The sequence below is a fragment of the Dysidea avara genome, chromosome 5, assembly GCF_963678975.1.
Source record: "Dysidea avara chromosome 5, odDysAvar1.4, whole genome shotgun sequence".
Lineage (NCBI taxonomy): Eukaryota > Metazoa > Porifera > Demospongiae > Dictyoceratida > Dysideidae > Dysidea > Dysidea avara.
Window position 1 is genome coordinate 11,287,120 of NC_089276.1, and position 12,622 is coordinate 11,299,741.

At 37.0% G+C, this 12,622-nt stretch overlaps 2 protein-coding genes across 3 annotated transcripts in view; one reads left to right on the forward strand and one right to left on the reverse strand.

Moving 5' to 3' along the window:
* Nucleotides 1-4,022, forward strand: part of LOC136256977 (WD repeat-containing protein 18-like) — a 7,039-nt gene extending 3,017 nt beyond the window's left edge. Inside the window, exons 6-11 of one of the 2 annotated variants that reach the window (XR_010701750.1) lie at nt 1,267-1,337; nt 1,687-1,811; nt 2,340-2,551; nt 2,768-3,094; nt 3,145-3,209; nt 3,819-3,886. Coding sequence is in view for 1 of the 2 variants with exons in the window: in XM_066050065.1 (XP_065906137.1) it covers nt 1,267-1,337; nt 1,687-1,811; nt 2,340-2,551; nt 3,082-3,094; nt 3,145-3,209; nt 3,819-3,980 (648 nt within the window). In the remaining variant the exon portion in view is untranslated. Of the gene's footprint in view, nt 1-1,266; nt 1,338-1,686; nt 1,812-2,339; nt 2,552-2,767; nt 3,095-3,144; nt 3,210-3,818 lie in introns of both variants that reach the window. The other variant, XM_066050065.1, reaches the window with a different exon arrangement.
* Nucleotides 4,023-4,637: 615 nt separating this feature from the next.
* On the reverse strand, nt 4,638-12,608 carry LOC136255549 (transcription elongation factor 1 homolog). The gene is made up of 3 exons (XM_066048341.1): nt 12,449-12,608; nt 6,430-6,500; nt 4,638-4,877 (listed from the first exon to the last, which is right to left on the reverse strand). Exons 1-3 carry the CDS (start codon nt 12,562-12,564, stop codon nt 4,816-4,818), a joined length of 249 nt encoding a protein of 82 aa, XP_065904413.1. The 5' UTR covers nt 12,565-12,608; the 3' UTR covers nt 4,638-4,815.
* Nucleotides 12,609-12,622: the final 14 nt, after the last annotated feature.

Consider the following 12,622-nt stretch of genomic DNA (forward strand, 5'->3'; position numbering starts at 1 on the left):
TGTTAATTATACATTCTTTTTACCACATCAAAATAATTTTGAATAAAGTAGAACAGTGCTGCACTGTTTTACTGCTCTTTAGGGAAGCTCCTGTTTGTGCAGGAATAATTCTACAGTGGGAACCTGTGTATAATGGCCACCTTTGGACTAGAAGTTTTGGCATTTAGATAGATACAGGTGGCTGTTATATATAAAGGCAGCATTTTAATGGCTATCACTTATGAATAGGTAATTACTATTAAGTGACTTGCACTAATCGGTTTTGTTAGCAATTATCAGTATGGTAATTTAAAGCAGTGAATAATTCACCACAAGACATAAAATTTACACATTACTCACAAAAACTGCACAAAATTCACAGTGTACAGTGTAGTTTGTTATCGACAATAATTTGCCTGCTGCTAGCGATGATACAAACACTGTGCACACTGTTAACACTGGTAATGAATCTGTCTGTTTTCCCCTAGTCTTCTTTTGTATAATAGCGCACATTGATATAAGTTTTACACCTTGCGTGCATTTACATTATCTAATGATATAGCATCGCCCTATAGCCTTTCAGTAGTTTGCTTGTTTACTCTAGCTTTGCTAGCTCTTTGGTTTATAATGCTTGTAAATAGCAACAAGTGCAGAGTTGCAGTTAACCAAGAGAAACACTTTCCAATGCACACACTTTCAAACAGAAAAGGTAAACTAGTAGCAAGAGTTCAAACGATTAATTATGCAGTCATGCCATTAAAAAGACCAAAGTTAGCTGATGTTCCTCTAATATGCAAGGTAAGACACATAGAGCCCTCCATGTGTGGTATACTAATTGTTTTAGTGGTTGAGAAGGTGTTTGAGCGAACTTTATTTGAGTCCAGTAGTCCAGTCCAGTGAATGGATACACCCGTAAATTCTTGGCTGGTCGCTATACAGGTTAGACAGGTGACCACTTAATACAGACCACAATGCATAAATTTGTATGGTGACAATGGTCTTTCAAAGGCAACCATAAACACAGGTTCCACTCACTGTATAATATACACAACTGCAGTTACATATTTGCACGGAGCTTTTCAATTTTTTTTGTGCCACTGTTAAGTGGTTACTCTATCAGAGCAGTACTAGTGTAGTTTTTAAAGAGTTACTTTTGTTGTTTTCTTGGAAAGCATTTGAAACATTCTCTCTGTTCGGATAGTTACATGTAGTAGTGACCACCAGGGAGTTTAACTGAGGTTCCAGTATGTGTACTGAATGTACATGCGATATATACCTACCATACAGGTGTCACCAGCTGGGGCTGGTACCAGTACTGCCAGTGACGCTGTCACTACTCCCTACCAGAGTGGACACAGGTTAGTATGTTATATCTTTACAATTGTGTATGTCCTAATAGGGTGTTTTATGGATATTTATTCCCATGTATGTATATACCTCCTTCTGAGGGAGTGTTTTCTTTCAATGTGTGTTACCATGTGTTGTATAAAGATCGCTTTAACAGCCCCATGCACGTGTGATGGAATATTCACATGCCTGCACATTGTTCTAAATGATCGCGTCTCGTGAAGATACGTTTTCATATCTTTATGGTTTTGTACATAGCAGTGTAATGTAGTTTACCAGTATGAAGCATAGATTTTGTATGTGTACATATCACTACATTTTACATGTCTTTAATAGTCTATGTTTTTGTATGTGTTATAGCAAGCCCATCACTGGTTTGTGTGTAACAGCATATGGGAACACACTGATATCAGGATCAGGTGATGCTACCATAAGAGTCTGGGATATCGGCAGTCACCAGACCATCAAAGTGATATCCTCAAAAGGTGGGATGTATGTACATACATGTATTATGTACACTCTATGGTGGGCCACTCTCTGTGTCTAGTTGTAACTTACAGACGCTGAAGTTTACTTACATATGCGATCATTGTTTACTGTAGTTCCACCAATCACACTATAGCTTCCCCAATATCTATAGTAAAAGAAGTTTTGGAATTAACAAAAACTCTCTGTAGTAAAGAGCAGAGCTGTGGTTTCATCTCTAACTTTGACTTTGTAGGACAGCATAGGTCTATAGTAGGTCCTGAAGTGTCTGTTATGAGAGTGCATAGTTTTTGCTCTAGGTTCCTCCATGAAATGTGGTATACATGTACCTTATATACCTGGTAAGATTTAGTTGCACAAACCTTGGTAGTGCTCAGGTAACTTGTCGCTGAAGGTTAGTTTGCTGCAAAGTCAAGAAAAGCAAAGACAAGTTGTGTTGTGTCTGTGTTGCCAACTAGTGTGACAACCAAATTTACAAATTTCTTTGAATCATTTGGCACGTTATCATTTACTCTTCTCTATTTCAGCTCCAATTACTGACATGTTGTTAACCATGACAACGCCATACAATGTAACATCTGTGGAGCCATTTAAGCCAGCTAAACTTGTACCACTGAATTATTTTGAGAAGAGACTACACTTTGCCACAGTGGCCACTGCTCCTGAGCAAGAGGCAAGTAGCTCACAACAACAATCTTATGATGGTGCCATTCCTCTTCGTATTAACAGGATAGACCCTGTAAGTTGGCAGTTTAATGTGTACATGTGGTGAAACTTTACTTGTGGTCACTGTGCTGATAAACTCATTAATAATACCACTTTTGGGATCAAACATGTGGCTTTAAGAATGCAATGGCCTTGTAGTATACTGACAGTGTGGGACCTCTGTAATGAGGTGGTCATATTGAAGAGGTAGCCACTTATAATAGTTTAAGATGTATGTATTTATCCACAGTGGAGAGCTGATTATCCTACTGTTAACATCAGCTAATGAATGACTGTTCTATTAGAGTATTTCAATAAAAGAGTGTGTTCTATCAGAATTAGTATGTGCTCTAGATGATAAGAGTAATTGAATAGAGCTCTGAAATGATTGAGTCAACCTTACCAGTCACTTTGTGAGATTAAGTGTGTATGCATACAAAGTGTTAACATAAAACTTATACAATAAATATGTTTTGCATGGATCAAATGTTTGATCAGCATGAGTGGTGTATATTACATTTTGTCTTGTTTGCTTTACTTCTATGTGACCACTTGTTCTCAAAGTTAGTGGATTTAGGTAAGTTTGATGATTATGAAATGCATTGAGTTACTGTTGTACATATACAGATCAGTTAGAAGAACTCAAAATGAACATTGACAGAGACTGCATGTCCGGGGTCTACTTCCACCAGGTATTAATTCCATAATTGATGATTTTAGTTAGCTAGTGTTATTTACAAATTATTACAGATCAGTATTAGTGTATTGTGTTGTTCTGAAGACCACTTCCTCTCTAAGGCTTGAAATGTTTGTACAGGGGGGGGGGGGGGGTATGATTTTATTCTCTCAGTGCTTGTTTGTTGTTATTTTGATGTGAAGTTTCAAATTGCTGAGAAACTATCTTCTTTAGTCTGTTGAACTGCTTCTCATAACCTCTTCATGAGGCCAGAATGCTTGAGTAAAGCGGATCCTTATCCAAAACACGATCATTAGCTAAGTATTTAATGGCTGAGTATTTGTGGCTAGTGTGTTCTATTAAAGTAGATGTTAGTGTGGGAATGCTGCTCATAAAATCGAGATCATTTAGTGATAGAATTACATCCTGTGCCACAATTCAACGCAATACAATGGTGTTCACTGTACAGCACTAGTGACCTAAGCAATTAGTTACGTAGTCAATACTAACTATAGCAGTTTCACTCTGCTGTACTCTACTGTATGCATGTATGTAGTGTCCCACTGTATAGTAATACATGTTTCTAATTTAAATCTGTTTCAGTCATGTTTTACCATGATGTTAGCCTAGAGAAGAAGGGGATGAGGATGTGGAGACCCTCAATCCAACACTACTGGCAGAACAGGTCTGTAAATTGAAAGACGTCCATCGAACACTGTACAACTTGAGCACCAAGAAGATACTAAACTCTGATAGAACGTACTCCAGTAATGGCAATAAGCAATAGTGTTATCATCCATGATAGTTATACGTAATAATGTGCAAACAATTGTTATAGGTGGGTCCATAACTATAATATTATATGCCTCTGAGAATTTATAAATATATACTACAGTGCATTATAGTGTAGCAGTCATTTAAACAGCTTGTGTGGTACAAGGGGTTAAAGCTGTATTACAGTGGAACCAGTTCTCTGGACCCCACTTATCCAGATTATCAGTTAATCTAACTACAGAAATGACTGCTCTAATAGAGTAGTGACTGTTCTATTAGGGTAGTTGTTAAGGTTATTTATAGTTTCAGAGAAATGGACTTTTCAGAGTTATGGACCACCCCTGGTCCAGATAACTGAGTTTCTACGGTATTTTTTGCAAAATACTTGTATAACCACATGGCTTAATAACAGTATAAGATACTATCTATCACCTTACAGGTACCTAAAACAGATCCTTACTATACAACAGACTGTTGTATACTACAAATGTCACACATTTAATTATTAATCTGTTGCCTCTTGAATTGCTGTATACACACTGATTCTATTGTAGAGTAACCAAGTCATGTACAACAAAAGCTTCACCGCATAATAATTGAACACGACATGTTGCACCCAACAATACACCCATCACACCTATACATTATTCAAAAATGCACTCACATAATATGAATGGATTAAAATTTATAATCTTTTTAACACAACAATTGATTTATACACAATAAAAACCATATGCAACATTTACATAAAACACTAGTCACTGTACATTGTGGTGTGGGTTGGCCTATTCATATGGTGCAATGACAAAGTGCAGTGTGCAATAGTTGGAATTATTATGAGGTTGATGTCAGTTCGCCGACTCACAAGCATCGATCCAGTCCCCGTAAACATCAACCGCTTCTGATAAATCTACAAAATAGAAAGTGAATAAACAGATTGCACAGCTAATTAAAAGTGAGTAAAAATTTTTTGTAGTTTGTATTATTTCCATATAAATCTCCTAACAAATTCACCACCACCAATCTGTCACTAAAATATTTTAATGGTACTGTAACTTGCTAAGGTTTCCTACTACACATGTGAGTTAATACCTTGTGTGTAGCCAAAAATAGCCACAAAGTAATGACACCCATGTATGACTTGTATATCAAACATCAATTTTTCTCTAAAAAATTGATACATGACATTGCATGTGTGTGCACAGGCAATTCTGAAGAATGAAAACTCATACAAATTGTTTTGTGGTCTAGAGAATATCACAACTCCTTCACTATTAAATTTTCAGACTGTCTTAGAATCTTTCCACATTACAATAAAAGTTCTCAGCTTAAGCGTTATCTGTCATCAATACGATATACCCCTTGTCCTTTTAGATCATTCACCAAAATAATATGTCATTGCAGGAAGCACACGCCCACCACTAAATTTAAAACTTTACAGAAGAAAGCAAATGGGGCAATTGGAAACGGAAAGTGGAAATGGAATGCGGAAATGGTCAAATCATCATATAAATGTACCCTAGAGTGAAACCCTTGTTTGGTGACCACCTCTTAAAGACCACCTGTGTACAAAGACCACATTGTAATTAGATCTCTAAGATGGCTAAGGACCACTTTGTGGTCACTTTTGATAAAGACCACCACTTTGCATGGTAATATTTGGTAAGCTTCAAACATGTGTTTCATGACTCATATCAATGTCATCTCCTCCACAAGTCATATACCATCATCACTTAGTTTGTACCAGTATATATAATACTATGGTACCAGAATGTGTCGTACAAAAATATATATTCCATGCAAGTGAAATGTAGCTAGTACACTACAACCTACTGTATCAACGAAAAATGAGGTTTGACGACCTTAAGAGCCTAGTCTTTTTCAAAGCGGTCATGACATAGGATGTTTGGAACCTAGCTATTATTGCAATGTGAAGAGGCGGTCTTTGCAAAGAGGTGCCATGAAGTGGTCAGTATGCCATTGAGATCTAATTATAAAGTGGTCTCTGTACAGAGGTGGTCTTTATAAGAAGGTGGTCTTTAAGAAGTGGCCACTAAACAAGGGTTTCACTCTAGGGTACATTTATATGATGATTTGACCATTTCTGTTTTCCATTTCCACTGTTTCCAATTGCCCAAGCAAATGTGCAGATACAAGCAGAATTACCATGGGAAACTGATACTTGTACAATTAACACCAAGCATAATTGTATGTTTGTAATACTGACCTACAGTAATGTAGAATGGAACCCTTTTATGTACCTAATGTAGGGAAATTGTATTCTTAGCTAATGGTGTAGCTGTTGATTTGGGACCTAGAGAGATGTTCTTTATAAAGAGGTTGTCTACTTCAAGGGTGTGTTTTAAGAGGAGTTCCACTGTATTCATACTGCAGAGGTTCCTTAATACAGTTCCCCAAGGAGGTATGTGACACATAAACAATACTATACACACAATACTTACAGTTGATAGCTGTTTGAAAGTCTTCAAGGCACACCCGACATGTTATAGTGGCTGTTTTACGCTCTCGATCCCTATCACAGAAATGTTATTATAAGAAAGGAACCATAACACTGTATGTAGATAAGTAAGCAATATCCATAGTATGCCTGAATGCTCAATATAATGTACTCAGTACCACCTGCAATGTCAAAAACTACAAGAACAATTCATTACAAAACAAAAAGCTAGTTTCAAAATATGAATGGCAACACAGTGTAGTGTCCTGTTAGTATAGTGGGTGTGCTTGTTTCAAGATTTATCCAAGGGTCTTGTGGTCAGTTTCAAAAGGTTCAAAGGTGTGTGGTCTATATAGTGTGGGTGGAGTAGTGGGTGTGTGGACTTCTGAGAAATGACACTCCAACAAATAAGGTTCTTCTTGTTTCTATAATAAGAAGTGGTCAACAACAGCAAAACTATACATGCTACATATGTTAACAAAAGCTGTGTGCACTATTAAAATTGCAGCCATTTCTTGGCCATCACTTTTATTTCATAACCTTTTCTCATTGGCTGTAAAGGCTGCTAGGAAATTTAAGTTTGATTAGGGATCAAAGTAGTGAAACAAGGGAGGTTGCCTAAACCTGCAGATATACTAGTGGACCATAATTTCTACTTCAGTCTAAGCTGCCCATGACCATGGTATTCAGTTGTATGGGATAGAGCACCAACAACATCTTCAAACTGACCTGATTATCATTGACTTCACCTACCATGTATGGAGCAAGTTCAGTCCAGTTCTGATACACCAATAGATGCAGAAGTCATTGCCACAGGAGATGTCCCTTCAGCTTTAAGCTTACTAGCAAACTAGTTATAAGTCATCATTGCTTTATTGGCTAGTGAAGGCTCGCAACTTATGGCAGAATGGAACAATGATTTCACCTACTCATCATCTCCCACTCCTAACAAAGACCACCTTTATAAAGACTGTTTTAGTTGTTGAGTGTCTTAGTACAAGGCAATTAATTTACCAAGTTTAATGTACCTAACATACGCATGCACGCACGCACGCACATCTGCTATACACAGAGAAGTTGGTAATTTTAAAGGGGATTGCCAAACAAACATATCACCTCATGTGATTAATAATATTGACCAGGTACCATACCAGAACAACTGCTTTGAAACTGAAGTCAACCACAATTGATTCACAATTGATTTTCCAAGAACTGATCACATTATCCATCAATGCAGATAATCCCATATGCATGACCACATGCAATGATGTAATTTTTCCTGTTTCAATTTTACTCTCAATGGGAAATAACATACTGCGCATGGGTGCATGTAGCTAGCTGAGTTTTGACGAAAATGGTATAATAATACTAGCTGTACTAGCATTTGAGAGGTTGGCCCCATGTATGGTGAACCTATATACCGAGGTTTATAACCATGGTAATATATATCTATAACACTTGGTCATTACATTACATGTGTATAGCTATAGGGATTTTGTTACTGAAAGTTTCATATGCATGCGATCCATGCATACCACGTTGGACTTTAACATAATGCAACATATAGCAAGCCATTGCACTCATAACTATAGTCAGGTGTGAAATACTTTCTAAACAAACCTGTGCATGGTGCTTACCCTGTCTGTTATTGGTGACTGCATGTAACACAGTAAGAACAAACTAAAGGTCACTACTAATGTCTGCCATGTTACTCACTATTTTTATGTAGTGACATTCACTACTTCTACTTTGTAGTGAACATCACCACCATGTAGTGATGTTCGCTACTTGACTGAATTAGGGATTAAATGTCCACTAGTATATCTACAGGTGTGGGCAACCTCCCTTGTTCCACTACTTTCTATGATCTCTAATCAAACTTAAAACTCCTAATTTTTCCTTATATTCGTTTGCTTACTACAGGACGCACATCAAAGAAAGAATGGAGTCAGACTTTAATGTTTTCATCTGAATGTGTGCTCCCAACTATTAATTAATTACTGAAAAGAGAAGTGGAGGTTTTCTGCAGTGTGAACAGTAAGAGAAGCATGTCTGCAAGTAATTCAGTTACCATGGGAAATACAGATAATTGGTATTACAAATATAGGGAATCCATCATGCGCTACTGCAAAACGACACCATAAGCTGTTAGCGAAGAGAAATGGGACACAAAGGTAACTTTATAAGTTTTGGCAGGAAATACGGAATGAAACCATAGATCTCCATATGATGGATGATTCTGAACCATGAACAAAGTAAACCAACAAGTGAGTTTCAAGGTTAAAGAAGGAATGAGTGTTTGTTTAATAATGCAGTTTTTTAATGCATGGAAGTACACCATCATACTGTACTATGCATAGAGAGAAAGCAGAGCCTTCAGTTGCTTGTTTCATAGACATGCCTACCCAGTTTAATTGGGACACCGAAGCATAACCAGGTTCTATTAGATCATGCTTTTGAAGTCATAGGAAACACAGTACAGTAGTACTGTAATTAGGGATCATGGAGGTTTTCTCAAAAAACAAAAACAAAAAAAAACCATTTACTAGAAAATACCTTCATGGTGCCTTTACTATATTGGTTAGTAGTGCTGCACCGATAATCGGTTGAATTATTGGTAACAGCTGATATTAGCTAATTTTACAAGTATCAGTATCGGCTACGAAGCGGAAATAATTTGCCGATTAACCGAAACCCACAATCAATCGTTAATGACGGCATTGGACAGGTGAAAGTAAAGAAGGTGGTGAATGTAGCAGTAAGTTGTTTGCTGTAACTGTTTTGGCTTGTTTGTTTGCACAAGTATGGTTGCAAGGCTATAGTAGGTTGTGTATATTTATCGGCCGCCCACGCAATTAGTTGATCACTCTTCACAAAGGGTCTGGAGTCCCACTAAAAACACTGTTTGATAAGCTGGCTTAGATGTTTTATAACTACTTGGCTTCCTTTTCCATGAAAGGAGTTAGTGGCAAAACGGTAGAAAACATTGTAAAAGTCGGCCTCCCACGCAATTAATTACATCATCATTACAAATACAGTTTATACACATAAACATTAGGTGATTTTCTGCTCCTCCTCTCCAGTTCTGAAGAATCAAAGAATATCGGTAAATATCGGCATATTGGTTGCAGGAATAGGAAAATAATCGGTATCGGTAAATGTGAAAAAATGCTTATCAGTGCAACACTAGTTAGAAGCCCAAAAGTTCTTTCAGTGCTGCTACAGAATTCTAATTTTCTTCTGTTTAATCGATTGATTTAATTACTAATGCCTTCAGACAAGCGTAACTGCTAAGGCTACACGCTTGATTTTTTCACTGCTAGATATAGCAACAAGTGCCTTTTTGAATACTGTAGTACGTACGCACAATGCACACATCATTAACAGCTTTACTCAGGCAATCTCACAATTTTTCGAAAAGTGTGCAACTTTTTGTGATTGTTTAGTGGTGTACAATAGTTTCAGTAGTGCTTGACAAGGTACATAGATCAATTGCTGGGTGACTGCTGTGCCAGTAATCTGCTACAGATTGGATTAGTAGGGCATTTGGGCTTTTACATGATACGTATGCCCTCATACCCGTGTTACAACTGTTATTAGTTGAAGTACCTTTATGAATTATGATCAAGGTCTTGTGATATTATCAAAAGACCTTCACAAAAATTCTTAACACCTATAAGAACCTTAAAATTTGCTTGATAAATACCGATTAGCTTTACCTTCCCTTTTATAACACTCCTTACAGGGATTAATTGTGGGTCTTAAATTAATTCACAAATTCCACTTATTCTACACAGACTTAGTAGAACATTAAAAATATAGTTTACCCCTTACAGGCCAGTCCTATTATGTAATGTTGGAGTCAACCAGTAACAAGTTATGAAAACATAGGTAGTAGTTGTAACATGGGCACAAGTGAATTGCCAGAAATATATGCATGAGCATGAGGGCCTGCATATGTAATAGTTATACCACTGGCTTCTAATACCATTTCATTTGCCATTTTTTGATATGTAGGCTTGAAAGTCTAACAGAAATCAACAAAAACACACTATAGTATGTTCACGTTGAACTGAATCCTGAAAAACAGCTAAAAGTTAAAAGTGGATTTTTTCTCAACAGAGTTAACATTTCAGCTAACCAGATGGTTATTGGTAACAGCAAAGGTGTCAACAACAGACATGTACGGTTTGGCTCCATTACAAGTTCGGGAAAGGGCTGTAATGGACACTGTACTTATATGGCTTCCCCATAGGAAATGTATTGTGAAAATTTTGATTGGCCGTAAATATTATGTCAAACATTTGAACAAAAAGATTTTGAAATATTTTTAGCGGATCAAGCAGTACTACAAATGAGCCAAATTTCAAGATCGTGTGTAATTGCATCTATGAGTTATTAAATGTTTTTGAGGATTCAGCTCAACGTGAACGTACCATAGTGCGTCAGTGGGATCCCGCGTTAAATGCACTGGTATGTTTGCAGCATCACAATTTATACCTTGTATTCATGTCAAGCCATTGGCCAATAACACTGTATACATGGGGTCCTATGCACATGATATACAATGACATTTTGTCATAAGTTCACTGATGTACCATATCCATCCCACACTTTAGTAACTGACCATAGTCTAGTGATAGGAGACCATAGAATAAATCCTGGAGCAAGCACACACACCACATACTAACGTGCACAAGACACTATTTACATGTACGTGCTTAAGTCAGTTTAGTGATAGCTTTAATTGCCTTTAAAGACCAAGCATGCATGTGCATGGAAACATAAAATTTGTATACTTTTTCAAATTGTCGTGTCTCATATTTTAATGCTACAGCCAAGACATCTTTATCCCCAATCAACCTGTTAATCGGCTTTGTGATACAAGTTACAATAGTTGGCAAATATCCAAACGCCTAAGAACAGTGCTAACAGATCCTGATGTCTGTAATTGTGATTACTTCCATTTGTTCATTACATGTACATCATTGCAGTTAAGCTTATAGCTAGTCCAGCTATAAAAAAATTTGACCAATAATGATGAAAGTTTATCCTATCACTGGACTGTGGTCAGTTTCTAATGGTTCAAAGGTGTGTGGTCTGTATAGTGTGGGTGGAGTAGTGGGTGTGTGGACTTCTGAGAAATGACACTCAACAAATAAATTCTGTTTGTTTCTATTATAACAAGAAATGGTCAACCACAGCAAACTATTTTATTCCTACATACTACAAACACTTCATTGAAGTATAGCACTGCAATCATGTGTAGTGACTATAGTTCCAATGACTCCCTATTGTTCCAGAGAATTTTGTTAGCATGACTAACAGAATTTGAGTATGGAAAGAGGCATGACTATGTAACAAGTAACTGAAGGCTTTCAATATGTTATTCACACATGCATGTGTAGCGTAGTATGATGTTGTCAATATGCAAATACCCACATCTGGATATCTACATTACTACATAACACAATTTATACTGTGCATGTCCATTGGCCAAGAACACTATACATTGCACCACAATGCAATGATGCCCTATGCACACATATGATCTGGTACACCTGTAATTTCACCATAATTCCTTGACGTTTCACCCAAATCCCCTTCCATTGCAACACAGTGGGAGTACGACTATTTATATTGTACAGAGAAGAGACATTATTATCAAAGACATTATTGTGGGATATAAGGTTCAAGTATTTTAAACACATTGCTTATTATTTTATACTGCATTCTAATTCTTCCTTGTTGGAGTGACACACACACACACACAAACTAAACATACATGCATATAATTATTAACAAAAAGCAAGACAAAAGCAAACATTTACACCACACGCACACAAACAACATAGCTAACAAGAAACACCTATTAAAGATTGCTGGGGCACTTTATTTAGACAAGATATAGTCTATAACGTAATTAACTGAGCACACAATATATAACCCCACGCCAAAACCAGTAAGGCCAGTCGTATAAACCTATACGTCAGAACGTAGGCGTTACTCATGGTTAAGCTTACATTTTCACTTCACACGATTTTTCATGATTGCAGAACGGACAGTTGAACTGAGTGTCCAATGATCCAGTGAGTTTCTTCTTGGGCGGAGGCTTTCTTTTCGATTTCCTTCTTCCCATCGCTGTATTCTAATATTTTAACCAATAAAAATATCACCTTGACCGCTCTCGCGCACGT

Coding starts and splice junctions, on each gene's coding strand:
- LOC136255549 (XM_066048341.1), bottom strand. CDS start 12,564: ATGGGAAGAAGGAAATCGAAAAGAAAGCCTCCGCCCAAGAAGAAACTC. Junction 6,501..12,448: donor AAATCGTGTGAAGTGAAAAT/GTAAGCTTAACC, acceptor TTTCTGTGATAG/GGATCGAGAGCGTAAAACAG. Junction 4,878..6,429: donor CTTTCAAACAGCTATCAACT/GTAAGTATTGTG, acceptor TCTATTTTGTAG/ATTTATCAGAAGCGGTTGAT.